Source organism: Manis pentadactyla, chromosome 1 (assembly GCF_030020395.1).
Source record: "Manis pentadactyla isolate mManPen7 chromosome 1, mManPen7.hap1, whole genome shotgun sequence".
Taxonomy (NCBI): Eukaryota; Metazoa; Chordata; class Mammalia; order Pholidota; family Manidae; genus Manis; species Manis pentadactyla.
In genome coordinates, this window is record NC_080019.1 from 63,745,589 (window position 1) to 63,773,261 (window position 27,673).

General features: G+C 53.7%; 1 protein-coding gene and 1 long non-coding RNA gene across 16 annotated transcripts in view; both read left to right on the plus strand.

Annotated features, from left to right (window-relative positions):
* ALS2CL (ALS2 C-terminal like) overlaps positions 1-14,302 on the plus strand; it is a 38,574-nt gene extending 24,272 nt beyond the window's left edge. For 7 of the 15 annotated variants that reach the window (XM_057497759.1, XM_057497780.1, XM_057497766.1 and 4 more), the window contains 19 exons: positions 1,252-1,310; positions 1,453-1,519; positions 1,935-2,131; positions 3,190-3,255; positions 3,660-3,758; positions 3,860-4,021; positions 4,746-4,857; positions 5,980-6,057; positions 6,906-7,036; positions 8,251-8,424; positions 8,607-8,703; positions 8,873-9,030; positions 9,539-9,607; positions 10,475-10,648; positions 11,875-11,917; positions 12,648-12,676; positions 12,776-12,837; positions 12,943-13,092; positions 13,842-14,302. In XM_057497759.1, coding sequence (XP_057353742.1) covers positions 1,252-1,310; positions 1,453-1,519; positions 1,935-2,131; positions 3,190-3,255; positions 3,660-3,758; positions 3,860-4,021; positions 4,746-4,857; positions 5,980-6,057; positions 6,906-7,036; positions 8,251-8,424; positions 8,607-8,703; positions 8,873-9,030; positions 9,539-9,607; positions 10,475-10,648; positions 11,875-11,917; positions 12,648-12,676; positions 12,776-12,837; positions 12,943-13,092; positions 13,842-14,089 — 2,175 coding nt within the window. In that variant the 3' untranslated portion in view covers positions 14,090-14,302. Of the gene's footprint in view, positions 1-1,251; positions 1,311-1,452; positions 1,520-1,934; positions 2,132-3,189; positions 3,256-3,659; positions 3,759-3,859; positions 4,022-4,745; positions 4,858-5,979; positions 6,058-6,905; positions 7,037-8,250; positions 8,425-8,606; positions 8,704-8,872; positions 9,031-9,538; positions 9,608-10,474; positions 10,649-11,874; positions 11,918-12,647; positions 12,677-12,775; positions 12,838-12,942; positions 13,093-13,376; positions 13,474-13,841 lie in introns of all 15 variants that reach the window. The other 8 variants (XM_057497753.1, XM_036920777.2, XR_008996176.1 and 5 more) reach the window with 7 other exon arrangements.
* A 523-nt stretch (positions 14,303-14,825) lies between these two features.
* Positions 14,826-24,797, plus strand: LOC118930035 (uncharacterized). Its single transcript, XR_005031850.2, has 2 exons — positions 14,826-18,531; positions 20,166-24,797. It is a non-coding gene; the product is annotated as an uncharacterized LOC118930035 (long non-coding RNA).
* Positions 24,798-27,673: the final 2,876 nt, after the last annotated feature.

Sequence of the window (27,673 nt, forward strand, 5' to 3'; positions counted from 1 at the left end):
CTGGCGTCTCTGCTAAGTGTCCTCACCTTGGTTTCCTCAGCTGGAAAATGAGGTAATTGTGAATGAGTTTGTCTTGCTGCAGATGCCAGGCAACTCCAAGTTCTTGTCCTCACATAGGAGAGGAACTGCAGATGGGAGGCCCTGGATGGCCCTGGGTGGCTGAGGAGGGCTGGATGAACCACTCAGGGTACATGTAGGGCTCCTAGAGAAGAACAGCGCGGAGACCAGGGCTGGGCTCTCCGCATTACAGAAGTCAGGAGAGAGCCAGCCTGGGGTTTGGCGTTGTAATGTGGCCAGTAACCCTATGGTGTTTAGTCCTCCTCAACTCATTTTGCCCTTGTGATAGCCACAGCACTATCTTCTCTGCCCTCTTAGAATGTCAGTCTATAACTCCCCTGCAGACAGGCTGAGGCCTGGAAGGCATGCTACTTGCCCTGCTCAAACCAGTCTCCTGAAGGCTGGTTTTGGGGTTGGTTCTGGCTCAGTTTGAGTTCCCCTCTACTGATTACACACTCTGGGTTCCAGGTACACTGACAAGATACTGTCAGTTAAAGTGCACTGAGCCCTTTCCCACCTCTGTACTTGTGCACAGCCTGTTGTTTCTCTGGACCCACTGTGTCCCTGGCTTGTATCTGGTGCACCTCTCCTCCTGTGGCTGTGGGGCAGTGACCAGCCTGTCTGGGCCAGGAGGGAGGTCACTGTACAAAATCTCCTGGGGGAAGAGATGTTCAGTCTGCCTGTCAGAGCAGGGTGGCATTTCAGGTAGAAGGTGCAGCAGGAGCAGAGTTTGAGATCGAGGAGAGCTTGGTGCCAGCTCTAGAAGCTGTAAGTGTGGAGTGGCCAAGAGCTGGGAGTGGTGTGTGTGGTCCCAGGTGTTAGGCTCAGCAGTGAGGTCTCCATCCCCCAGGCACTAGAAGCCTTAGTTAGGTTTCCAGCAGGGGCTGGCAGGGCCTGAGCTGCATTTCCAGAAGACCACTCTGGTGGCCACGATGGAGCAGGATGCGGGGGGTAGGGAGGCTGATCCCAGGTTCCCAGCCAGGTCTTGGCATTAAGGGGGATGGAGGAGCTACCCTGGAGATGGGGAACAGGCAAGGGTGGTGAGGGGCTCAGCGCTGGGCCTGTTGGACCAAGCAGCCTGGGGATATCCAGGAGGGTGCCAGTGGGCTGGGCTTGGGGGTGAAGCCTGGCCAGAGAAGTAGGTGAACATGTCCTCTGGGCCCTGGACAACACCAGTGTCCCATCTTCTTCTAGGGCCACAATATCTCCACCTTTGATCTGAAGCTGATGTGGGTAGATCCTGCACAGGACAGGTAAGCAACTCCCTCCAATAACACCCCAGACCTCCCCTCCCTCCACCCCCATGAAACCTGCCTGTACCCCAGGGCTCCGACTTGGGCTCTCCCCTAACATCCTTCAGGACAAAGCTGGGGCTTGTCACTTCCATCTGTCTAGGTGCACGTTTCACCTCCTCACGCCCGAGGAAGAGTTCTCCCTTTGCACCAATGACCCCCAAGGTCAGGTGAGTATGGATGAGCCATGAATTGGGGGAGGGGTCAGGTGTCAGAGAAGGTGACAGGAGGGCAGGTGGAAGGCACAGGTATATTACTCAGGAGTCTCCACGGGCGTATCAGGCGTCTGATGCGATGGTCAGAGTGGGTCAGGCATCAAATGTTAGAGAACAGGGTATTTTTCTCTCTGAAGCCAGGATTGGGGCCCATTGAGGTTTTGTCTTTCCCTTCTGGGCAGGCCCTTAAACTGCAGATGAGGATCTCAGGTCTGGATGGAGCATTCTAGGGAGTAGTGTGAAGCAGTTAGAGTTTCCCCCACCTGGCAGGTTGGGGTGGGGGACAGTACCTGGAGCTGCCCCAGAAGCCTTCCTAGGGGGCCTGCCTGCAGCAGCAGTGACCTGTTCTGTGTTTCCCCTGCCCCACCAGGTGGTCTGGCAGTGGAAGATGACCCAGGCTGTGTGCCAGGCCCTGCGTGGGAAGAAGGGCTTCCCAGTGCTGGGGGCGGGCCTGGAGCCCTCCGAACCCCCCACCTGCCGCTGTGTAGCATACACCTTCTGTGCTGAGGGTCGGCTCTGCCAGGCCACCTATGAGGGCGAGTGGTGCTGGGGAAGGCCCCATGGCAGGTGAGTGACTGAGGCTCCAGGCTGAGCAAGGCAGGGTTCCTCTGGGGAGTCTGAGGGACAGGTAGGACCGCATGGCCCTAACTGCTTTGGGCATGGGCCAAATCTGTTACTCCCTGTGGTCAGTTGGTCAATTTTGTTTGTCTCCCCGAGTTTTTCCTGAGTCCTCTTGGACAGGACCTGGCCCCTAGTAGGTCTGTTCCAAATAGTTTTGATGATGGTGATGCTGGAGAGCCTAGGCAGGAATCATGTGGCAGACCTACAGGACCTACAGTTGCTGTCCTGTCTCAGGAAGGCAGAAGAATAATTCTTGTATCCATGTAGCATTGTCTGCTGGTGGTGGGAATGGATTGTAGACATCCTATCTTAAGCAGTCCTTACTTACAACAATGTTCTGGAGAAGTGTTATCACCCATTTTATGGGTAAGGAAGAGGCCAAGAGACCGGCTTGTCTTGCCCAAGGCCTCAGGGCAGGTTGTAGGGTAAGCCTGGCCTCAATCACAGGTCACCAGGACCCCACAGGCAGGGAGGCTTTTGAAGAACATGTGGCCCCACCCTGTGTTACTGCTGCGGAAACCAAGGCCCAGAAAGCAGAAGGGACTTGCCAAGGTTATGAGTATCCATTAGCATTGATACCCTGCCCACTTCTAGAAAAGGTAGAGGAAGCTTGTGAACAAAAAGACAGAAGAAACAATACTGGATCAGAAGAGGAAAGGAGGATGGTAGAACCCCCATTGATTAGCATTTGTCTTGAGCTTGAAGTTTAGCTCTGCACTTCCTGCTAGCTGAGGAAAAAGGGAAACTGGATATGTCCAGAACTTTCCCACTGGGTGTGGTGAGCGTGCCCTGAGAGGCTGCTGGGGCAGTTACATCAGGAGTATAGAGAAGGGCTAAGAGCCCCTGTGGGGTCACAGAGCTCAGAGAAGAGGGCTGGGTGGGGGCAGAAAGTCTAGTCCAGGGGAATCTAGGCCCGTGAGTCTGTGGCAGAGGCTGGTTGGGGACCCTATGCCGAAGGACGGGTATAGTGGACCTGATGTCCATGGACCTCAACTGTGTTCCAGAGGAACCCTGAAGTGGCCAGATGGGCGGCATCATGTGGGAGAGTTCTGCCAGGGCCTGGAGCATGGGTAAGGCTGGGGCTGGCGTGGGTGTGTGTGGGCAGGGCAGTGGCTTTCACACCCCATCACCAGCCTGGCCTCCTAAATTCCCAAACATTAAACAGGAACTTAGAGGCCATCTGGTCCAGCTCCCCTTATTTTACAAAAGGGGAGCTGAATCCTGGACAGGGTGGGGTGGGCCATGGAAGGAGTGTCCCAGGACCAGAAGGTGCTTCCAGGGTGCATGAGGATGAGGTGGAGGGGGGAGGTCCTGAGAGGGCCCCCGGGAAGGAGAGGAGGCTGAGCACCCATGAGATTCTGCCCATTGAGAAGCTCCCTTGGAGGCAGGGACATTGCTGGTGTCATGGAGGGGGTGTGATAGGGTGTCTCAGGTCAGGGTGCTGACTTCCCTCCTTACCCACCCACACGGACAGCTTTGGCATCCACCTGGTGCCACAGGCCTCTGAGGACAAGTTTGACTGTTACAAATGCCACTGGTGGAAAGGTAGCATGTGTGGCTATGGCATCTGTGAGTAAGTGACCTCGGCCTGATGGTGGGTTGGAGCTGTGGGACAGGCATGTCCCCTGGGATGAGCTCTGGGAGGCAGGGTCAGCCGTTGGTGACCCTCTCCAGGTACAGCACCGATGAGGTGTACAAAGGCTACTTCTGGGAGGGCCTGCGGCATGGATTTGGGGTCCTTGAGAGCGCCCCACAGGCCCCTCAGCTCTGCAAGTACACAGGTCACTGGGAAAGGGGTCAGAGGAGCGGCTATGGCATCGAGGAGGACGGGGACAGGTGAGCACTCTGCAGCGGCAGCCTCAGGATTGGGGGGCAGAGGGGACCCTGACCAAATTGCCTCAGGGTGCAGGCTCCCCATAATCAGTGGACCCATGCTGCTTGTTCCCCCAGAGTCTCTCTGAAGCCCCTCACTTCCTGCCCACTCTCTGGGTTGTTGCTGAGGCTCAGGGTGAGGGAGCCTTACCCAACTGCAGGAGCCTCCCTGCCCTGGCCCCCTCCTTGGGCGGTTGGAGAGGAGTTTCTCACTCCCTAACCTAGTCCCATCTAAGTCATGGCCCTTCTAGGCTCTCTGGGCTGTGGGACAAAGCACAGAGTCCTTGGCCTGGCATTCACGGCTTTGTTTACCACTCTCACCTCACCCCTGCTGTGCTTACTGTCACCCCTCCAGCCTGCTAATCACTGAGTGTCCCCATATATCTGTGGTGCACTCCTACTTCTATGGCTTTGCATGTGTGGGAATGGCACTCCCCACTCCATCTGTCACCTCCCCTGGGTAGTCTGCCAGGATGCCCTCTGCTGGCCATGCTCCCCCCCCCTTCCCTCTGTTCCTCTTGGGGGGGGGATCCTCACCTCGCCTGCCCAGTGTCTAAGTTGAGTGGATTCAGGCAATATCATTGCTCCTTATCTGCACCCCCACCCCCTGAGCCATGCCAGCAGAGCACACAGAAGGTGCATGGGAACAGTTCTGACCGAACTCTGACCACGCCCCCTCCTCTTCCAGGGGTGAACGCTATATTGGCATGTGGCAGGCTGACCAGCGCCATGGCACAGGGGTCCTTGTCACCCAGGCGGGCATCTGCTATCAGGGCACCTTCCAGGCAGACAAGATAGTGGTGAGCATGGTGGCCTGTGTGTGTTCTGAGCTCTCCTCTCCCTGTGTTGGGGCTGAACTCTGGAGCGTCCTTGCTCTGGGAGCCCTGAAGCTGAGTTGAGGGTGGTCATAGGCAGATGGGCAGGAAGCTGGGTTCCTGGGTGTTGGAGGAAGCCAGATACTGGGTAAAAGTCCAGTTCCACCAACCACCTACCTGGCCTTGGCCAAGTCCCTGCCCCTCACAGCTTCAGTTTCCCTATGAGCAGCTTAGGTTAACTGTTTATCATAAAGACTCAGTGAAATTGCGTGATTGAAGTGTATGGTCACGATGATGCCGGCAGCCTCCACAGCTGGCGTTTATAGACCCCCTAACTGGGTGCCTAGCTCTGCATGCCTGACCTCCCAGCATAATCTTGTGGGATCCTCCCTGTAGCCTTATAAACCTAGTATATAAATGATAGAGGTGAGGTCAGAGAGGTCAGAGAACCAGTGTCACATTCTATTGAGTGGCAGAGCTGGGACTCAGACCCTGGTTTCCTGAGCCTGGGTACCCCAGCACCTGCCTTCTGCCTCACCCACACCCTGCCAGGTATTTGGTGCGTAGTAGGGCTCTGGCCTGAAGGCTGTTATTGTTACTATGACTTGTTTGTTTGTTTAAGGTCTACTTTGTTTTGGAAAGGATTGAAAGAGAAAGAAAAAGACAGGAATAGACATATAAAATAGATTCAGAAATAAGTTAGAACACAAATTGTATCCTGTTTGACTCTGAGTTTCCTGGCAGCCAATGTGGCAAGGGAGCCTGGTCAGTTCCACTGTCCTGAGGGTTAGTGATGGGGAAGTAGGGATGGTATGGGAGAAGCACAGTGCTTCCTGAGCCCTTGGAGGCTTCCTGAGAGAGAGGACATTGGAGAGAAGGGGCCAGGTCCTAGGGAGTCATTCAGGGAAACCTGGGGATGTGGTCCAAAGGGCTGGTGTCCCGCGCTCAGCAGGCCAAGGACTGACACAGGGCTGGGAGGTGTGCCAGGGCCCAGGACCCCTTCTGCCCGTGGGTCAGTGCCCACTTCTCCCTTACCTACTGCCCGCGCTTCTCAGTCTCCTGCCTTTCCTGACCTACGGCTCCTACTCTCCCTGGTTTCTTTCCTAGGGCCCTGGGATCCTCCTCTCTGAAGACGACTCCTTGTACGAAGGCACCTTTACCAGACACCTGACCCTTGTCGGGAAGGTGAGAGCCACTGAGATCTACTCCACTCCCTGCTGAGGCCTTGTCTGGAGTCTGTAATCTCCCTGCTTAGACCCAGAGCCAAGGCTGTGGGCAGTGGGCCGAGAAGGTATGGGAAAACCTCTCCCATCTCCACCAGGTCCTGCAGGCAGGCGCAGGGCCTCCTGCCTGCTGCGGAGGTGTGATTTGATCCTGGCAGGAGTCAGGAGGGGCAGGCACCTTGCTTTGGGATGGAGGTTGTGTTCCCCGCAGGCCCCTAGTTGGGAACTGGATTCCTTCCACCAGCAGCAGCAGAGCCTTGGGTGGGTGCCCTGGAGCTATTGGCCTTCAATATGTTCCTGTCCCCGCCTCCCCAGCCCAAGGAGTGGTGTCCCTGCTTGGCCTTTGGAAATGTGGCCACAATTTTGGTTTCATAATGACTGTGGGGCACTATGGTATCTAATGGATAGGGACAGTCCCATGTGGTAGAGAACTGCCCTCCCCAGTGCCAGTGGTACTTAACACCCTCCCTAGGCCTCTGCCTATTCCTGGACTTGCCCCCTCCCCCGACTAGCCCCACAGTGATGGTTGTCCCCACTCTGACCCAGGAGTGCCTTCCTCTCTTCCTCCCCGTCTCATACCTCTGAGGTGAGCCCCTGGGTGGCAGACGCAGCTATTGAGGGGGTGCCCTTAGAGATGGAGGATTATGAGCTCTTAGGCTGGAGCAGATTGAATGGATGATGGGATGGCCACCCACCCATCCTCTAGGACCCAGGATGGACAGACATGAAGGCCTGTCATGATTGAATAGAAGGACAGCTGACAGACAGACAGGTGGACATACACCCCTGCCTCCCTCTCCCGGCTTCCAGGGCAAGGTCACCTTCCCCAATGGCTTCACCCTGGAGGGCTCTTTTGGCAGTGGGGCAGGCAGAGGACTGCATACACAGGGCGTGCTGGACACAGCTGCCCTCCCACCAGACCCAAGCAGCACCCGCAGGAGGTGAGAGCCTGGCTGTCACTGCGTGCATTCTGGAGCACGTCTGGACGTGTCTATATATGGGTGTGTGTGTGTTTCCACCCCAAGGACTCAGGTGTCATAAGAGGGGCTTTTCTTTTCTTCCTCCTAGCTCTTTGGAGAGTTCAGAGAGTCCAGGTCACACAACCTTCAATTCAGAGACTCTTAAAGTCAAGGGTAGTTGGTGGTAACTCCATATGCCACAAAACTGGTGAATGATGTCAGGCATAGGCTTTGCTTACATCCTGCTTTTTTAATGGGAAGGGTATAACCTTATTAATCATAAAAAACAAGAATAAAATGGAAAATAAAAGTGTGGTTAAGCCTAAAAGAAAGGGAGGTACAGATAAGCCCCTCAATGGTTATGACTGAGCAGAAGCCTGGTTTTGAGCTCTCTGGCAGCCAAAGTAAATAAAGGAACTTGCTCCGTAGAATCAGTGTCCCTACCATGGAATATTTGAGAAGGGGAGATACTTCTCCTTATGGGAAAAGAGTTCTTCTTTAGAAAACTAGTTCATGTGGTAACTCTAACCATGTCTGTTGAGGTATGGCTAGTGTTTCTGATGTCCCAGCCAGCATTTCAGATATGGGGAGAGGATGCAGTTGGTCACATAACTCACCATCTCTGCATGCTGCTGCTTATTGACAGCAGGAATAAGAGTGGAGTGCAAACCCTGGGGGCATGACCAAACCCAGGTAGGGTGCAGGTGTAGAAAAATCTGTGAGTGTGACATGGGAGGGCAGTGCTCCATTAGACAGTGTCTGCTAGACACTCACGCAGCCTGACTCCCAGGCCTGCTGGCCAAGACAGGCTCCAGCTGGGTCTCAGGAACGAACCAGGTGTGGGAGGGAGAGTGGGATCTCACTGTGGGGGAATCCTGGACTTCTGGCCCCATTCTCTCTTAGGCTAAGATCCCATGCTCTGGACTTGTCCTCCAGCTAGCTCTCCAGATCTTTCTGTCTGCTTTCCAGGGCTCTGTGTGCCCCTGTCTGTCTTCTCCACCATGGAGTAGATTCTCTGTCTCTCTCCCTGCCTCTCGTTTTTCCTCCTGGAGCCTTGGGGGTAAGCTGCATCCCCCAGCCCGTTCACCCTTCCCTGACTTGGCCAGGCTGGATATCCCTCCTCTCCAAGGGCCTGGACTGGGTCCTGCCCACCACAGCTCCATCCCTACCCCTACCCTCCACTGCCTCCATTGCAGGCAGCTGGGTCTGGGTGCCTTTCCCATGGAGAGCCGCTGGCAGGGCGTCTACGGCCCCTTCCAGGACTTTGTGCGTGCTGGCTGCCCGGGGGACCTTCAGGAGGCCCTGCTGGGCTTCCATGTGCAGAACTCAAGGGAGCTGCGCAAGTCCCAGGAGTACCTGTGCTGTGAGAGGTAAGGCCCCAGCACGCACACGTGTGTGTACATGCGCACGCATGTGCATGTGTACCCATGGGGGCATCCAGAGGGCCAGGGTTGGGGTCAGTGGGGCTCAGAGAGGGCTGGGGAGGGAGGCTTCCTGGAGAGGGCAAGCCTGGGCCCATGTGTGGGTGAGAGACCTTTGTATGGTGCCCCAGGACTCAGCCTGAGGATGGTGTGGGCAAAATAGAAGATATCCTAGACGACCTGCTACTGAACCGGGAACCCAAAGCCCTGCAGCAGTGCCTCAGGAAGGTAAGGGCACTGGGGAGGCGGCCTAGGGGAGGGGACTCCTTACTGCTCCCTGGTACTGATCAGAGGGCCTCAGTGTTGCTCTGAGGAAGGAATAGTGAAATGAGAGCAGTCTTGTTTGAGCATGCTGTGCTCCAGTCCCTGAAATCTTGTTGCTTTTGCTCCTGTCCAGGCTCTGAGCAATGCGCTGCACCCCCTTGGAAAGCTGCTCCGGATGCTGATGCTCACCTTCCAGGCCACGTATGCAGGCATTGGGGCCAACAAGCACCTGCAGGGGCTAGCCCAGGAGGAGGTGAAGCAGCATGCCCAGGAACTCTGGGCTGCCTACAGGTGAGCTCAGTGGTACGGGGGTACAATCACAGTGCTGTGACCCCAGGAGGGTGGGGCTCTGCCTTTTCCAGGTGTCAGCTCTGCCTGGCACCCTGGGCAGGAATGGTGCCTTCACCTCACGTCTGGATGGAGAAAGAACCAAAAGGTGGGTTGGTCAGTGTACAGCTGGTGAGCACGGAGATTGATAGTAAGGCCCGAGCACAGTCAGGCCCAGGGCTGACCCCTAACCCCAGGAGAACTCTAACCCCACTGCAGACTGAGCCTGACCCTGGACTCAGAACCCATCTCCAATCCTATTTGAGCTGTGATTCCGTCAAACAGTAGGTTTAGGGGTCCAGATTCTGTGGATCTGCTACTGTGGGGCTCTAGGACTCAGCTCTCTTAACTGTGGGCTTTGTAGGCCTCACACTGCATGGTTCTAGGGGTAGAGCCTGCCTGCTTGGCCTTTGGTGACCTGGGTTCTGTGGGGGGGGTCGCAGCACACTATACCTCTCTCATTGGTTTTCAGGGGTCTGCTGCAAGTTGCCTTACAGCGCAAGGGCCAGGCCCCAGAGAAAGGTGAAGATGTGGAGACGAGGTGACTGTTCCCATGGGGCCTGTGGGGTCCTCTCCCTCAGGGGGAAGGGGCACTTTTGGGTAAGTGTTGGAGGTTCATGCTTGACCAAGCATTATTCACTGACCATCCAAGGATTAGAATGACCCATGACATCTGTTCCTTGAGCAACACAGGAGGGGCTACAGCCACAATGCATTAAATGCATCTGTGTTCTAAATGTGTTATCTCAGCCTCATCTCTCAGGTATACAGAAGGTGAGCAACTGCCTTAGGTGCCCTCTTTGTCCCTGCACACACATGGGGAAACAGGCCTGGCAGGCTGAGCCTGAGGTGACATAGAGCAGGAGTTAAATAGGTCCTTAAATCTATCTCCCCTGGTTTCCTGAGACCAAACCATACAATATTCCTTCAGATTCCAGGCACAGAGATCCTGATCAGAGAGGCCTTTCTGTCATTGCACTGCAAGAGACAAGGGAAATGGGGTTAGACCTTAGGGAGAATGCTCCCCCTGGAGTCCTAGGAAGCTCAGAAAACTAGGAGGCAGCCACTGGACTAGCCTAGAATGGCTGCTGAGTGCTTTGCTGCAAGTGACAAAGTCACTTGTCACTTGTCCATCCAGAGCCCTAGTGTTGCTTTCAATCATACGGGAATCAAATTCTGCCCCACATGCCATGCTTCTCTTCAGAGTCAAATGAGAGAATGAGGTGGCCACAAGTATCAACTGAGTGATGAATGACTGGCTTGGGAAGGGTATTCTAGGGAGTGGAGGAGGCTGAAGGCAGTGATACTGTTGTGGAATGAGGAGCTCTGGGGGTTCTTTGAAGGGCAGCGCAGGGAGTGATCCCCACCCCCAAGAGCTCCCCAACCTGTCCTGGTTGTTTTCACTCAGGGACCTGCAGGTGCATGCATTGGTGCTGCCCCTCGTGCTGCCCAGCTTCTACTCAGAGCTCTTCACTCTCTACCTACTTCTTCATGAGAGGGAGGACAGTCTCTACAGCCAGGGCATCATCAACCTCAGCCTCTTCCCTGACACCAAGCTACTTGAGTTCCTCGATGTGCAGAAGTAAGACTTCCCTCCATGCCATGTTTGCCAGTGCTCTGTGTCGCAGAGGATAGACACAATTCCCATTGCCTTCAGCAAAAAAGGGGTGTGTGTGAATTGGCTCATGTACCCAGGAAGTTCTAGAGTTATATGGGGATGGCTAGATTCAGGTGTGGCTGGATCTAGGTGCCTAGCCACAGGGCAGAGGGAAACAGCTTCTCTCTTTGTTGGTTCATCTCTGCTCCTCCCCCCGCCTTATGGTGATAAATATGGCACTAGCCACTTGAGGTTTATACCCTTCCAGCTCAGTCCCCCCACTGTACCCACAGGGAGTTGGTGTATCCTTCCCCAAAGCTCTAGCATGGCCCCTAAAATCCCTCACTGTCTTGGCTTGGGCCTTGAGTCTGTCTCTGAATGCTGCCAGATTAACCGGGCCTGCCTCAGTATCTACCACTGGGGCTGGAGCAAGGAAGGTCTGCTTCTGGCTCTTGGGAAAGGGCAGATCCTCAAGGGGGAGATTGAGGGCTATTCTGGAAGGAGGTCAGGACCCCCCTTTACTCTTGATCCCCAAGATATCCTTTCTCCTCAGTGCCTCTTCTAATGCGAGTGATCCTCTGCCTGACAGAGGGCATGGATGCTCTCTCCTCCCACACTGGTCTCCTTTGTCACACAGTGATGGTGCTTCCAACTCATCCCCCAAATCCTGTTTCCTCTTTTGTCATGGTGAATGTTTCCTGAATCTGACCAGTTACTGGCCAAGAGACCTGCTCACCAGCAGCTTCCCAAGTGGTCCTCCTCCCGACCCACTCCTGCCACCTCTGTGCTGCTTCCTCCACTCTGGCCTCCTTGCTTCACTGTCTCCGGGTCCTATCCTGGTGTTGCATTGCATTTTGCCCACTAGCCTGCACTGGTCTGTCAAGCCTTCAGAACAGTCTCCTCCATTGTCACCCTGTGACCTGACCAACAGGACTTTGTGAGGGCCCCTTGGCCTGCAGCTCTGCTCCTCTGTCTTTTCTTTACACTGTCCAAGCCCTATTCATGTTTCAGTGCAGGATGGAGTGCTGCCTTCTGCAGGAATTCCTTCCAGCCTCCCTTTGCCTTGAGCTCCATTGAAGTGCTAGTGGACCTATTTTCTTGTGCTCTGCTATGCTGGGAAACAATGTGCACAGGGAATTTGCCCTCTGACTTCAGACCCTGCTCCTTCCTTCCTCCTGGCAAAGCCTCCTGTCTCACTTGTTTAATTTCAGGCACCTGTGGCCACTCAAAGACATCAAACTGTCGACCAATCAGGTGAGAGGGTGGGCCCATTACCTGCCTCAGTAAGAGGGAGGCCTGAGCCCTAGCTGGGCACCCAGAACTTGTTCAGGCTTCCAAGCAGCACTCTGCCTCTTGATTGCTGGTCAGAGGCTGCAGAGAAGCGGGGGTGGGGCATAGATGGGTGAGCAGGGAGATGCCAGGCTTCCTGTGCCAATCTGATACCTCCTGTTGAAGGGAGGGTACAGCTGCTGGCCCACCATGGCCAGGCACAAACACAGGCTGCGCCCCTTTTACTGGTGCAACCATGGGAAAGATACTTGGTCCTGTGCCTCAGTTTCCTCATCTGTGAAAGTGCCCCCTGTTGCAGTACTAGTACTACCTCGTGGATAATCGTGAGGGGAAGTGGGCATGTACACATGAGGAATGGTTCTCGAAGTGTGCTTGCTGGACCAGCAACATCAGCATCATACGGAACTTGTTAGAAAAGCAGATTCTTTTATCCACTCCAGGCCTACTGAGTCGGAAACTCAGGGAGTGGACCTGGAATTTGTGTTGCAACAAGTTGTTGGGTTCAAGAGTCATTGCTGTAGGCATTTAGCACTGGGCAGCCCCCTGTGACCATTGGTGGTTATGGTTATTATCTTCTTTATCCATTTTGATCCTCTCAACCTCCTGGAGACCATTTAAGCCACTTTACAGTTGGGTAAACTGAGGCTCACAGTGGAGCTGTAATTTACCCTGTTTCACTCAATCCTCTGGGCAGGGCTGTGCTGAATCAGTGATGGAGAAGAGGTGGGAGGCAAGGGGCTCAGGGCCAGCCCCAACCCTAGGAAGGAGGTGACAGAGCTTGGGGGACCATGGCCTCATCCAACATGCTCCCCCATCATGCAGAGATACTCCCTGGTCAGGGATAAGTGCTTCCTGTCAGCCACTGAATGTCTGCAGAAGATCATGTGAGTCTGTGCCTCGGGGATGGTGGGGGCAAGTGGCAGGAATATTGGGGCCCTTCTTGGGACTGAACCTGAGAGCCATGATCTGAGACAGCTACCCTGCTGTAGCACCACAGTGGACCCCCAGGAGAAGCTGGAGGTGCTGGAGAGGACATACGGGGAAATTGAGACCACTGTGTCACGGGTGCTGGGCCAGGAGCACAAGCTGCCCATGGATGACCTGCTGCCACTGCTCATCTACGTGGTGTCACGTGCCCAGTGAGCTCCACCAGGCCAGGAGCTGGGGGGTGGGCTGCAGGAGGACCCTTCCCACCCTGCCCCACCCCTAACCAAGAACATCGGGGTTTGTAGTGCAGCCTTTCTTGGTACATAAGGGGAAGCTGAGGCCCAGAGAGGCCAACCCTGGGTCCCATGGATTTCAAAAGCAGGGCAGGGACCCCGGGTGGCCAGTCAGCTGAGCCACGGGTCTATTCTCAGGTGCTCAGGGCCTGTCCTTGGTGGGCCCCCTTCTCCCTTTCACCGTGGGGGTGGTTGTCCTCCAGAATCCAGCACCTGGGAGCTGAGATCCACCTGATCCGTGACATGATGAACCCCATCCACACAGGAGGCCTGTATGACTTCCTGCTCACAGCCCTGGAGGTGAGGGCCACGGCAGGAATGCCCTGGCCGCTGCGGCAGACTCCTTCCCCGCCCAGACCCCGTCATGCGGGTGAACTCGGATTCTCAGCTCATGTGGTTCTCCATGGGAAGGGTCCTACAGAGCCCCTGGTCCTGCCCTAGTTAAAAGGAGCCAGGGGGGGCAGCCCCACACTGCAACACACCCCTTGGGTCCCCAGCACCCTGAGTGTGTTCCAGGCTGCATCCCTGAGCACAGGAGAGGGAAGTCCCCATTTTGAGTTGCAGACACAGTGGTCCAACTCCCAGGAGGTGGGTGCACCCCAGCATCAGGCCCTCTGTGCGGATAACAGCGGGCAGGCCAGCTAGCCTCAGCTTACCTCTTCCCACAGTCCTGTTACGAGCACATCCAGAAGGAAGACATGAGGCTGCACCTCTTGCCCATCCGCTGGGATTCCAGGGAACACTCGTAGCTCAGCCTTTCTTGGACAAACTGCAGAACGGAGAGGGCGGCCCTGGACTTCGTCGGAGCGAGCATGGCCCGTGGGCCAGAGAGCAGGATGGGCCCCCGGAGGCAGCTGTTGGAGGAAATGGGTGTACAGTCTCAGGCAGACGCTGCTGCTGCTTGGGGTGGGGGTGAGGGTGAGGGTGACAGGCATACCCCTCCCCCGTCACCAGGTGTTCCCAGATGACCTTGACTTGCAGCAGCTCACAGGCTGGGGGCAAGGAGCCCTGGCTTTTCCTTGCCTGAACCTTGCTCCCAAGTTACCAAGGCTCTTTGGGCCTCAGTATTGCAATCTATAAAATAGTGGACAGGATGGTCTGTCAAGGATCATCCCCTCCTCCCCCTCAACTGCTGGATCCTGGAGTCCTTCTGGAAGTCTGACGTGACTCAGCTAGGCTGTAACTGAAATTCTTCCGTCACGGTTGGTCGTGCTCCCTGTTTCTCCACTCAGTGTCAGAGGCTCCAAGCTGCTACTAACCACTCTGTTTATAGAGCCTCTTTCCCATGAGTGGTCTGCTGGACCACTGCTCCTTGCTGACTCTGCCTCAGGGCTAAGCTGGCCTCTTAAAGTTCAGTCTGATTTGCTGGGTGGCCTCTGGCAAGGCCATCCCCTCCTTGGGTAGGCAGTTGAAGGTGTGGGTTTAGAGGGCTCTGAACTGCAGTCCACATACTGTGATGTAAACAGTGGTGCTGGAGCAAGCTGGAGGGCACGGGGAGGTGCTGGAGCAAGCTGGAGGATGGGGAGGTGCTGGAGCAAGCTGGGGGACAGGGAGGTGCTGGAGCAAGCTGGAGGGCACAGGGAGGTGCTGGAGCAAGCTGGAGGGCAGGGGGGTTGCTGGAGCAAGCTGGAGGGCACAGGGAGGTGCTGGAGGACAAGGGGGAGGTGCTGGAGCAAGCTGGAGGGCAGTGGGAGGAAGCTTACCTTGCCTTTATCACTGCCAGCAGTGCCCAAGTGGCTCATGAGTTACACATCTGTGACCTCTGTGGACCTGCACATGGAAAGGGCTGCAGGGGCATGAGGCTGGCCTGTGCCCAGATCAAGAAGCATCTCTAGCTGAGGATACTGTGGGGGTTCAGGGGAGGCCACTGGGAGCGCAGGTGCCTTTGGGAGGGAAATACTTTGTTTACAGTGGAGGTAGTGTGGGACCCAAAGATGCAGGAGTTGGGTCTTGGGGCAGCTTCGTCCCTGCTAGGTCTCAGTTTCTTCCCACATTGAGGGGCTTGACCCAGGTGATCAGCAGGGGCTCCCCCTGCTCAACAAGAGATGTGTGCCAGTAGACAGGGTGACTGTTCTGCAGAGGTCCAGCGGTGAGGCATGGGGAGAGGGTGGATTTATGTTGGGGTGTAACCTTGAGAACAAGCCGGGCCCACCCTGCCACCCTGCAGGTGTAGCCTGTATGCAAGCCAGATTGTTCTTGGCTCCCAGTCATGTCTTCAATAAATGAAGCACTGACCCCAGCCTTCAAGGGTAGGGCTGAGGGAAGCTCCAGAAAACCCAGCCACACATGAGCCCAAGGCCAAATCCACACTGGGAGTCTCAAGGTGCAGGGTGTCTGGGAGACACCCACAGACTCCCAGAGACAATGTGGGGGTGGGGGTGAAGCTTTCTCCGGCTGGTTCCACCAAATGTGGTGGCTTGGAAGGTCTTGTGCTCTGGTTTTGCCAGAACCCCCTGTGGTTCCATGAAGGTCCCTAGAAGGGTGTAGAACTGATGGAGAGTGAGGACATCCAGGATGCCATGGGCTTTCACGCTGACCCCGGACATGGCAGCTCATTAGCACTTAAATCCTCTCCAGTGGTCACCAGCAAGTTCTTGTCCCTTGACTAGTGAGAACAGCTTTGCCTCAGGGCAGCCCTGAGTTGGTGCAATGCTATATAACCTCACTCCAGAGACCCCTGCATACCTGCCAGCCTCCTTCAGGGTCCATGCATTCTCGGTGCACTGAAGATTCACCAAGACCCTTCCAGCACCTCCTCACTGGACCTCACCCAGTGCCAACTGGACTGGATCCTCTGGACAGGGCCCTGGGAAATTCCAAGGGCAGCCAAGGCTGTATCAGACCCTATCACAACAAAACCCTAGAGCAGGAAATTCACAACTGCTGTCTGCTTCCTTTATGGAGGAGACACCTGGAGCCAGGTAATAACCACCTGCTCTGCGGGGTGCCTCAGGGAGGCTGATGGAGACAGGTCACCTATTGCGACCTGCATGACGTCTCCCAGCTGCTGCAGGATCCCCTTCAGCTGCAGTGGGAGCACACGTGTCCGCTCTGGAAGTCAGGTTCTAGTCAGGGGCTCTAGCACCTTGGCAGTTGGCCAGTGTCAAGTGGCCTGGTGGGGCCCAGCTCAGGTGCTCTCCACCTTCCACCTTTCTGGTCCCCATCTCTTGCCCAGGACGAGGGTTCTTTCAGCAGCGATCCTGAGGGAGTGATGAAATTCTTCAGAATTAGTCCCGAACAGGACTTCATGGTTACTCAGGCCAGAGATGAGGCAAAGGGAGACACTGCGTTGACGCCCCACAGGTAGCTTTCTGACAGACTGCGAAGGCCCACACCAGCCCTGCTCTTGAGGGCCTGGATGTAGGGCTGACACAGGGATGCCTCTGAGGTTGGATGGCTGCTCTGTGAGCATGTGTGTCCCAAGTCATACAGCCTGGCCACCCACTTCCCTCCAACTGCAGTCCTGACCCTGCAGACCCCAGTTGGCCTGCCCCTGTCCCCAACTGCAGCCCTAGTGCCACATGCTATTTCTGAGGAACATCTCAACCCCTGCTTTCCCCACAGCCACTATTTCCCTTCAGTAGCCAAACCTGTTACCCCCCTGCTCTCTCAGGCCTGCCTTTCATTGTTCCATCCCCCAGAAATGCCCTCCTCCAGTCCCATGAGGTCCCAGGCTGCTCTGTCATTGGCCCAGCTCACAACAAACTCCTGGATCCTAAGGAAGGAAGCTTCTTCCTCCCCAGCCCTTCTCCATGGCCCCCGCCCTGGCCTCATGTTAGTGGTGCGTGATGTGTGGGTCCCTGCTCCCCCTCCATTCTCCAGACACACAGCTCACTGCCGCTCCTTGGGCTGGTTTCATTATCAGGTACCAGGCCACACTGTCAGCCCATTGACAACCAGATAGGGTGGAAACAGGAAAGATCAGACTGAAGGGCCTGGAGTCCAGGGCAAGTCTGCATTCATGCCCAGTCAGGGCAGTACCTACAAACAAGCACTCAGGCATGACCAGGACAGGCAGGGACCCACAGGGAAATGGAGGTGAGGCCAAACTCGGGTGGGGAGTAGACAGGAAGCTGATGTCAAAGCCTCAGGAGAAAGACAAAAAGATATGCTCCCAGGGCTCAGGTGACCTTACGTGGGCACCAGGGGCTCAGGCCTGGCCCTCCTGGCCTAGTATCCCACCCACACCTGGCAGTAATGCCAGTCTGGCAGAGTGTTGAGCTCCCACTTCAGGAGATGCCATGTGATGGCCAGGTTAATGCTGTTGACCAGTTGTGGGTGATGGATGTGTCATTCTGAAGGGGACGGGCACAGGGTGGTCCCATGAAGTCCCTGCATAGACTGGCCTCCTCCCTCAGTCAGCAAGCCTCACCAGGGGCCTCCTGGATGCCAGCTCTGGTCTGAGTGGGATATGGCATCGAACACAGCAAACAAGGTGAGAATGGCTGGCTGTCCTTTCAGGAAGGCACCAGCAGACTCTGCTTGCTGGGCATGTGGGACAAGGAAGCTGCAGAAACCGAGTCCGTAACTAATGCAAAGTGGGAGCTAGTTGACATCTAGAAGACCCAAGTTCTGACCAAGCCTCTGCACATTCAAATCACTCCTGAGGGTGCTGGGAGGCAGTGAAGGCTGGAGGGAGTGGGAGTAAGGGCCAGTCAGCAGTGACTTGACGCTGGTGGAGGGGACTTAGCAGTGCACAGAGTGAAGTAAAGGTTCTCCAGGCAGGGGCTGCATGGCCTCGGCCCTCAGCTCTCCCAGAGGGATGGCTGCCTACTGTGGGATAGGCAAGCGGCAGGACTGCCCTTGGCACTGGGGAAGGGATTCATTTAGAGTTACAGTCAGGCCTGACAACTCCACTGCTGCCCATTGCCAAAGGGTCCTTTTACATGGGCATCCATCTGGGTCTGAGTGGAGGGTAGGGGTCCTGTGCAATTTGCTGCTGTAATGTTTGTCCCCCAGAGGTTGGGACTTCATTATTCAGTTGTTTCATTGTCAGGTACCAGGCCACACTGTCAGCCCATTGACTACCAGCTACAAGTTGGTAAAAATGTAACAAGGTACCTTCTTGGGGACCTGGGGGGTGTTTTCCAGGACAAGCAGACTGGCCACCTTACATACAGTGGGAGATTCAATAGGTGGTTTACTCCTTTTTCCAGATCTGTTATTTTCATTGAGTGATGGCTGCTTGTTAGGCAGTGTCCACTTTATGCCATAGTGGGGCTGCTGGAGAGGAACAGCACATTGGAGGTTGGTCTCTAATTGTCTACAGGTGCTGAGTCATGAGCCAGTAATTGGCACTCAAGATGCCTATACTTAGAGAGGTGTCTGTCAGGAATTGCTGTATTCAGAATGCCAAGGGTCGCCTTTGCCAAATGTCGACATCCTTCTGCCCTGGACTCCAGTTTCCATAATTGTCAGTCACCAGACACTTGTAATTTTAAAGGATCTGTAGGACCAGCTGGCCTGAGGGTGGTTTCTTTAAATACTTATGCATCTAGTAGCTCTTTAGCTGGTCCCACCTCTCTTGTTTTCTGTACTGCTTTACTGTCACCACATAGCTGGGCTTTGGGGTGAGGGGTTCCTGATGGGCTCCCAGTTGTGCTCTTGTTCCCCTGTCCTAACTGGTCTCTCCCCAGTGGAGCATCCCTTATAGTCAGAGGAAGTATTACTCATACATGAAACATCTACTTGCACTGTACACAGCTTCAGCTACTTGAGTGTGGAATGTCAATCAAATGAAATAACACAGATTAGTTTCAGGGTCCATGGTAAGGCCAGAGTCTGTTGATTGGACTGTAACTGCCACTTGTAACCTGAAAATGTTTTTTTCTTTTCTTATATCAAATGTATATCACAGCAGTTCAGCAGTCACCCTCCCCCGCCCACTTCCCTCCCCCATGGTAACCACCAATCACTTCTCAGTATGAGTCTGCTGCTGTTTTGTTCCTTCTGTTTTGCTTTGTTCTTATATTCCACAAATAAGTGAAATCATATGATACTTGTCTTTCTCTGACTGGCTTATTTCACTGAGCATAATACCCTCGAGATCCATCCATGTTGCAAATGGCAGGATTTCTTTTTATGGCTGAAGAATATTCCATTGTGTGTACGTACCGTGTCTTCTTTATCCATTCATCTACTGATGGACACTTAGGTTGCTTCCATATCTTGGCTATTGCAAACTGGTGATAAACGGGTGCATATATCTTTTTGAGTCAGGGATTTTGTTTTCTTTGGGTAATTCCTAGGAGTGGAATTACTGGGTCAAATGGTATTTCTATTTTTAGTTTTTTGAGGAACCTCTATACTTTCCACACCGGTTTACGTTCCCACCAATAGTGTAGGAGGGCTCCTATTTCTCTGCACCCTTGCCAGCATTTGTTATTTCTTGTCTTTTAGATATTGGCCATTCTTTCTGGTGTGAGGTGATATCTCATTGTGGTTTTATTTTGCATTTCCCTGATGATTAGCGATGTGGAGATATTACCATGTGCCTGTTGGCCATCCATATTTCCTCTTTGGAGAAGTATCTGTTCAGATTCTCTGCCCATTTTTTTATCAGGTTATTTGTTTTTGGGTGTTGAGGCTTGTGAGTTCTTTGTAAATTTTGGATGTTAACTGAAAAGGTCTTAATATTGGTGAAGCAGCACCATTTGCACCAAGAAGGTGGAGGTCTAAGATTTGATGCAGAGCAAGGTGCAGCCAGAGCCCTGCACAATGTGGCCTTTGTTCCTGGGAGAAGTTTTGACAGGAAGTTATGAAGCCGGCAGGTAGTAGTGGTTTGTGCATCAGAAAGTTTCCTCTGCCTTGTGGGGGCAGCAGTTCATTTCTTGACTGCTGGAGGGTTGGGGTACTGGGAATTCACCCACATAGTCCAAGACACTCCTTGGCAAGCAGCCCCTGGGTTGTGCTGGGGACTATCAGCCCCTGCTGGCGGAGGTGTGGCGAGGTCCGGCTGTTGAGGCTGAAGCTGCTGACCTGCCAACACTAAGACTTCATCTGTAGAGGGAATCAGTTCATCAGAGGATAGAATTCTGCCTGGTGCTGAATTTTGACCCAACTGCTGGTTGCTCATGCAGGGTGGTTTGTGCCTCTGCACTTTTATGTGTGGTGGCACCCTGAACAGTGAACTTCCCCTGATGCCTCATGAGCCTTAATGGGGACATGTGTAACACATGTCTCTACAGCAGGACATCGAATGGGCCAGAAGGCTCATAAGATCATGGTAAACTCACTGTCAGTGTTGCCCACTTCCTATCAGCTACCTTGAGGTTTGCGATTGCTTGTTGCAAGGACAGGGACCTATGAGTTAGCCCTGCACTTCAGGAGCTGTGTCAGCCGTGGCTGGGGGCAGGAGATCATGCCAACTGCAGGCGGGAGCTCTGGGAGTGCGGGCTGGAAGCTGGCTTTCCACAGACCACTGCAGCTTCTCGTCCCCTCTGGGAACCCAGAGAGTGCTGGTGCTCAGGGATTTTTTTTTCTCTTTACCACAGCTGAGGGCAGAAGAAGGGAAGTAGAGATGGGGCCTGGAGGGAGGGAGCAGCTCTGTATCCCAGGCTCACTGTAATTACTTAGGTTTCAAGTAGCTGATGTTCTGGTGGCTAGTTTCAATCCCACTGCATGCTGCTCAGCCTCCAGACACTGCCTACTAGACCAGACAGTGGGGCACCCTCATTCCCCTCCTCACCCCCACTTGGGTGACTGCAGACCCTACAGGCTCTGAGGAGTCCTTTTATATCCCTCAGCTTAACCATGTGGGCCTCTGGTGTCTTTTCTCCAAAAAGACATTGTTTTTGTGTTGTCTGTAAAAACCCACGTTGGGCACCAGTCTGTCAGGCAGTGAAGTAGTCCTCTAGCAGGTGCAGGGCAGCTAACGGTACCTGTAGGTGCTGGATGGGCTTGCCATGCTTCCAGAGACCCAGAGAAGAAACAGCTGTATGGATTCAGACAGTTTCTCATCTACACAGACAGCACAGGCAAGGTCAGTTCCCACATGCTCTGTCCTACGGCGTAACACTGAACCGGGCGGCCAGGCGACAGACAGTGGGAGTGTGGGCCACTCAACCATTGAGGGGCTGCCTCCAAATTACAGCCAAGCATTTTATAGCTTGTAGCTATCCCCTGATTGGGCTGTGTGTGTAACTAGGAAGATGGTTGAGAAAGGCCTTGTGGTGGCTCCTCACCAGCCTCCTCTCCCCTTGCTCCAAGGAGGAGTTCCTGGATATTCTTTGCTGACACTTAGGTCAGACTGCAGCCAAGCCTTGGCTATAGGGCCTATGTGGGGATGTGCAAGGTCAGCAGGGTGCCAGGGCAGAGCCACAGCCAGTCCTCTACTCAACTGTTTCCAAACCAGAGATCTGACATTCCATCAGCACACTGTCAGTCTAAGTCCACCATGGGCTTTGAGAACATCTGCTTCTCTCCCATGTCTGGACACCCACTTATGCAGGCCAGGATCACCTCTCAGCTGGACACCTGCCCCAGCCTCCCTGGCCTTCCTGCTGCCTATGCTGCCCCCACCCTAGCTCATTCTCCATGAAGCAGCAGGGGGAGCTTTGTAAAATAAAACCCTGCCTTCAAAGGCTTCCCTGGAAGTGCACCTGGAATAAGACTCCGGTCTCTTCACCTTGGCCCACAGGCCTGTCTCTGAGGTCACCCAGGATGTCTGTCTGCCCCTGACAGTCCCTACCCTCTTGGCCTTCTGCATTCCCACCGCTCTGGCTAAGCGCTCTTGATGCTTCTGAGCGCACTGATACTCTTTGACCTGTGTCCTCTGCCTGGATTCGCCTCTGCCTTCCCCAAGCCGGCTTGCCCTTGCCCTTCAGGTTTCTGGCCTAAATGCTGCTGCTGACAGGAGACTTCCCTGACCAGCTGTGTGCCCACATTGGCCCCTCCCTACACTCTGTCACCATGCATGCTTTATCCTTGATGGTCTCCTGGCTACAGTTCCTGCTCCTTGCTGGACTGGGAACTCTGGGAGGGCAGGGAGAGACCTTGTCTGGGTGGGTGACTCCTTGACCCCCCAGGCCTTGAACAGTGCCTAGCACAAGGTCCAGCACTGAATAAATGACAACAAAGAAACCGTGGCTCCCCAAGCACCTTCTGTGAGACCCTGCCCACTCCCCACCCAATCCCTAAAGCATGCATTAGGCCTCACATCAGTTTAGTGAACACAGTAGCAAGGAGAGTCAAAGCAGTGGTCTCTTCCAGGTGTAGTACTCAGCATGGGTGATAAGGAAGGGTTCAGTTTGACTCCAGGATGGGGCTTAAGCAACTAAGAACATGATTCATGACACAGCTGAGGCTGGAGAGCCACGTCTAGGCCCCCTCAGGTCCCTACTCCAGTTTTAAACAGGAATGTTCATTCAGTGAGGCTGGGCAGGGGAACAGAGGGGCAAAGACTCCAAGCCAAGGGAGTAAGACCTGCTGGCCGTGGTATTGGGGAGCAGGCAGCATGTCCCTGAGACTCAGGGACCAAGGTTTGGGCTCTGCCTGGCACTGGTGGGGAGTGGGTAAGGAGAGATTGAAGCATTGTATATCTCTTTAAATTCACACCCGAGGTTTGAATAGGAAATCCCCCAGCCCTGATTGATTAGTAAATAGGGACCCAGGGATGGATGGGAGGTGGAGGCAGAAGAGGTCAGGAGGGGTGTATAGCACATGCCTTTTCCTGGAGTTGAGGTTATGGGGTGGGAAGTCAGGGCCAGGGCAGTAGGGGACTGAATAGCAAGGTTATGTGGCTCTGGGTCCCATGCTAATTGGCTGCCCTCTTCAGCCCTGGGCTGAGCAGTCCCATGGGCCTTGCCAGACAGCGTGGGGAGAGACAGAGCTAACCAGAGTGCATGCGGTGCCCTTGGGTGGAGGCCGCTGGTGACGGGACAGATGAGTATTGCTCTGTCTACAGTGGGACAATGACATCTTCCTTTTCCTCTGCTGGCTTGAAAGGACCTGCAGAGGCTGGTTTGCCCAGGGTGGCACTGAGGCTCTTCCTCTGTGTTCTGAGGAGCTCGGTGCCCTCTGCACCCCGAGCTGCTAATCCCACAGGGTGGCAACCTGGAGCTGGGCTGCTCTGTGCATGGCAGGGAGGACACTGGGTCTGTGAGTGGGAAGAGGTGAGGACCACTGACAAAAAGCCAGCAGGCTTGCCACCTCTTACCCCGGTCCTTGACCTGTTACCCCAAAGCCTGCCATTGGGGTGAACTCTTCCCTCCCACACAAGTGCTGTGATCCTCTGAGAAGTGCTGGGGACCCTACTCAAGGGGGTGACAATGGGAAGAGAGAGCACATGGAAGGCACCTTGGCCTCAGGGAGCTGTGCACTTAAACCAAGCTCAATGTCAGAAACCAAAAGAACCTGAAAAACCAGGTGCCAACAGCCCAGGGCACACCCCCATGGGCAGCGCAGACACGCTGCTTGGGGTTGGCCCGCAACTGTCCCAGACCTAGTGCAGTGCTCCTTTAATCATTAGTTCGTGCATTTCATTCAGGTTTGGCCAAGAGTTGGTACCAGGCTCCAGGCATCCTAGGGCTAAACAGGTGACAACAGGTGAGCTGAGATTAACTCTGTACCAGCGAACCCTGTCAGAGCCTCAGGAAAGGCGACATTGGCCCCGCTCACTGTAGAGAAAGAGCCTAGAAGACACTGTGGTCGGGGAAGAAGGGGGTGTGGGCTGTGCCTTGGCAGAAGGCGCCGTGGTACTGGGCCTTGAAGAATTAGTTTGCCAGATGGAGGGATGGCACGCCCAGCAGAGGGAAAAGCTGGGAGGTGTGCAGGGGCCTGTATCTCCATGTAGAGAGCTGGGACATGAGTCAAGGGGAGGCCAGGCAAAGTCAAAGTGAGAAAGATCTGCAAAAAAGAGGGCTTTTCCCATAGTACTGCTTTTCAGCCTCAACCTGATTTTTTTCTCTGCCCTTGTGGTCAGGAGAAATATTTCCACCAATTCTTTCACACTTTTCCCACCAAGACATGGTGGCTACAGCCCCTCCCCTTAAACCTTGCTTGGCCTTTGACAAGTGGAGTTGGGGTGGGGGTGCTGTGTGCCTTCTGAGGCTGGGAAAAGGTCACATGCCTTCTGCCTGCTCCCCTGGGACACATGATGGAGCCTTCAGCAACCCAGTGAGAAGTCACACCCCTGAGCTGCCACAGGCAGAGACCATCGGGAACACAACAATGGAGTAATTGATGCAGTGAGAGAGACAGTGATTCCCAGCAGCCCAAATAAATACGGGGTCCGGTGTTTGGGTCTTTCAGCCCAGACCGTGGGCACATGAATGAGGACACGTTTGAGGAGACAGCAGCCTGGGCTGCCACCTGACTGGGACCTTAGGAGATGCCCCTGAGCATAGCTGCTGGGTTGAGAGCCCTGTCAACGCCAAATTCTTGAGCAACACAAATAACCACTCTTGTTTCAGGCTACTGTTTGGGTTGTCTTTTTAATGTGGCAATAGATAAACAGAACAGTCCTCTTCCATATCTACTATTTATCATTTAATTAAAAACTTTTGTATGCTTCAAAAATTGGAATGTATTAAGATGGGAAACTTAATATCCCTATGTCTGTGGAAATCCTTCATCAATGGCAGTAAATGGAAGACAATTCTATGAAGAAATACAGAGGAAACAGACCATGTGTTCAGTTTCTACCTGTTACCTTCAGTAGGTGGGGGCCGAGTTCAGCTTGCAGAACAGTTCACCGAGCTCCCTTACAAGCCTCACACCCACTGAGATGCACCCCTTTCTCTGAGTTCTGGGCTCCTGCCAGTGTGGCCCATCTTCCATGTTTCTTAAGTTGTCATATTTTTAGCCTCTACTATGTCGTCCTCCAGCCCTAGGGAGAGGAAGCCGCTTCCCCCAATTGTTTGAGAATTCTCTTTGCCTTTTCAGTTCTTCAGTTGCTGGGTGTGAGTAGCAGAGTTATTGTCCCCCAGAGATGTCCATGGCCTAATCACTGGAACCTGTGAATATGTCCCCTTCATGGCAAAGGGGACTTTGTGGATGTACTTAAGTTAGGGACCTGGAGATGGGAGGTTAGCCTAGACTTTCTCGGTGGGTCCAGTCTAACCACAAGGGCCCTTAAAAGTGGAAAGGGGAGACAAGTAAAGAATCAGAGAGGTGACTACAGGGGAAATGTCCTCAGAGAAGCTGAAAAGGCAAGGAAATGGATTTCCCCCCTACAGCTTCCAAAAGGAAGCTCAGCCCAGTAAGGGCACCGTGGGATTTCCAACCTGTGGAACTGAAAGGTAATCAGTTTGTGTTGTTTTGATGCTCTAAATTCATGACGATTTGCTATAGCAGCCTTAGCACACTCACTCGTTCACGCTTTGGAGTTAATTTCTTTGTTACTGTAACAAACAGCATGATTTCGAGCTCCCTGGCCTTGGCTAATGCCGAGACTCCAACTCCCTCAAGTGCTGCATGCTCTTCATCACCCCAGATGGCGGGCAGTGTGAGCTCAGGGCAGACCCCACCTCGGCCACCTCCATCTCTTGTGCTGGCTGGCTCTGACTCAGAGAATCTTCCCTCTGAGGCAGCCTGTGTGTCTCTGAGTTGGTGCTTCCTGTCACTGGCCCCTGGATGGCACGCACCCCACAGGATTCCCAGGCTCCCAGCTACCATTCTGTTCCTTCCGCTGTGACATCTTCATTTATGCATTCCCCTGTCATCATGTAGGGCCTCCCCAAAGCTGGGGCTTTTGGCCCCAACCCCAGGTCCGAGTCAAGTGGACCCCACTCAGGGCAGGTGACAACCCCCACTGACCCCACCTAGCTCTCTCTAAAAAAGGGATGGCCAACTTCCTCCCCCAACCTTCACAAACTTACATACGAAATGAATGGAATAGTTCAAAGGCAAAAAGAGAACTAAAAAATATTAGAAAAAATGACAGGAAAATAAGCCCCCAAACCAGGATGTGAAAGACTATTTTATTCAAGGACAAACATCAACTGTTGATGATGCCAAATGTTTTTTGGACAGAATTAAAATAGCTGTACCACCTATCAATGCATAGGATAGAAACCTGGTTCAGGAAGCGGATGGTAGTTTGGTGTTCCCGTACATGTGAATACATAATAGATTTACTGTTAGAAAAATATCCAAGAAACCCTGAAGGTTTCAGGAACTGTTGTCTGAGGGTGGGTATGCTGCTGGTGTATTGGAGTACACAGAAAAACCTTTGTTAATTAAGAAAGATAAATTACAAATTCAGCTTTGAACCACTGTATTTTTAAAAGTTGATTTATTTTCATGTGTCTATTAGTCAACTATTTGAGAGCCATGAGGTAAATCTTTGGAATTCTTATTGACTCTAAGATTCTTTTTACTCCTTATCGCTTTCAGGGTGTGCTTATCAGGCCTGGCAGAACAATACTGTGGCATTTGGAGGCAAAGGCGCAGCCTCGTAGCCCTGCACTGGAGGCCAAGGCAGAGAAGATGTCTGCGCCTCACAGACCTTCCCCGTGCTGCAGGTGGGGAGAAGGGCGATCCCAGCACTGCCAAATACCAGCGTGCTTGGACTTGCCTTCCTTGAAGGGGTCAGGCAGATTCCTAGCCAGGAAAGCCACAGCAGTGCTCCCTGGGGCCGAGGATCCAAGGTACCCTGGGGCACAGTAGGGGGCAGTAGCTGAGACCTTACTACATCCCGTGGCGGTGTGTGTAGGCTCCGAGTGTGGTTCATTTCAGTGAAAGGAGGAGAGGTTCCCAAGCGGATCACGCAGGTGGTGATGACAGAGTTAGGTGCTCTGGCCAGCAGCCCCTCCCTTACCCTTTTCCCTGATCCAGTGCTCTTGAAAGCCAGAACCACAGTTACACTTGAACCTTTCATTCAAGGATCCATCAGAAAAGCAAAGTGCAGAATTAAAAGTCTACAAAAATAATGTCAATAAAGCAGCAGGGTTGCCACCACAGGAAGCCCACAAACCAGACATAAGCGAACATGACAGGACATCGATTCTTCTGAGGTAGGGCAGGGATGGGGACAAGCATCATGATTAACTGTTCCTGCCTATGATGAAAAATGCTGACATATAAACTGTATAGTAAGAACAGAAGGAACCCCATCTGAAGGCTAAGATTCCATTTTTAAAAACAGGGAGTTTGGAGGTAAGATTCCTAACACATTTTCTGGTAATCAGCCAACAACTGACCCTATCTTAACTCAGGCAAGTAGTCCTAAGTGATACATCCCCACTGTTTGAGGGTAACGACTATCTTGGAGAAGAACAGATCAAGAAATTCCTTGTGTTAAGTTTATTGTACAGAACATCTAGAGGGCAGGCTGTGAATAGTGATATAGTGTCTCTCACTGGAAATACACAGCATGAGACCACATGTCAAGACTACGGCCAACAACGCCCACCCCACGACCACCCTTTATCCCATTCTTGAAAGCCTTAAAAGACAGAATCCTAAGTCTCTAAGTGCGCCTCCTCTCTGAGGTTGCCCACACTCCCCTTTCTTTGAGTGTGTACTTTTTGACTTCTCACTGCACATAATTGCTTTTGGT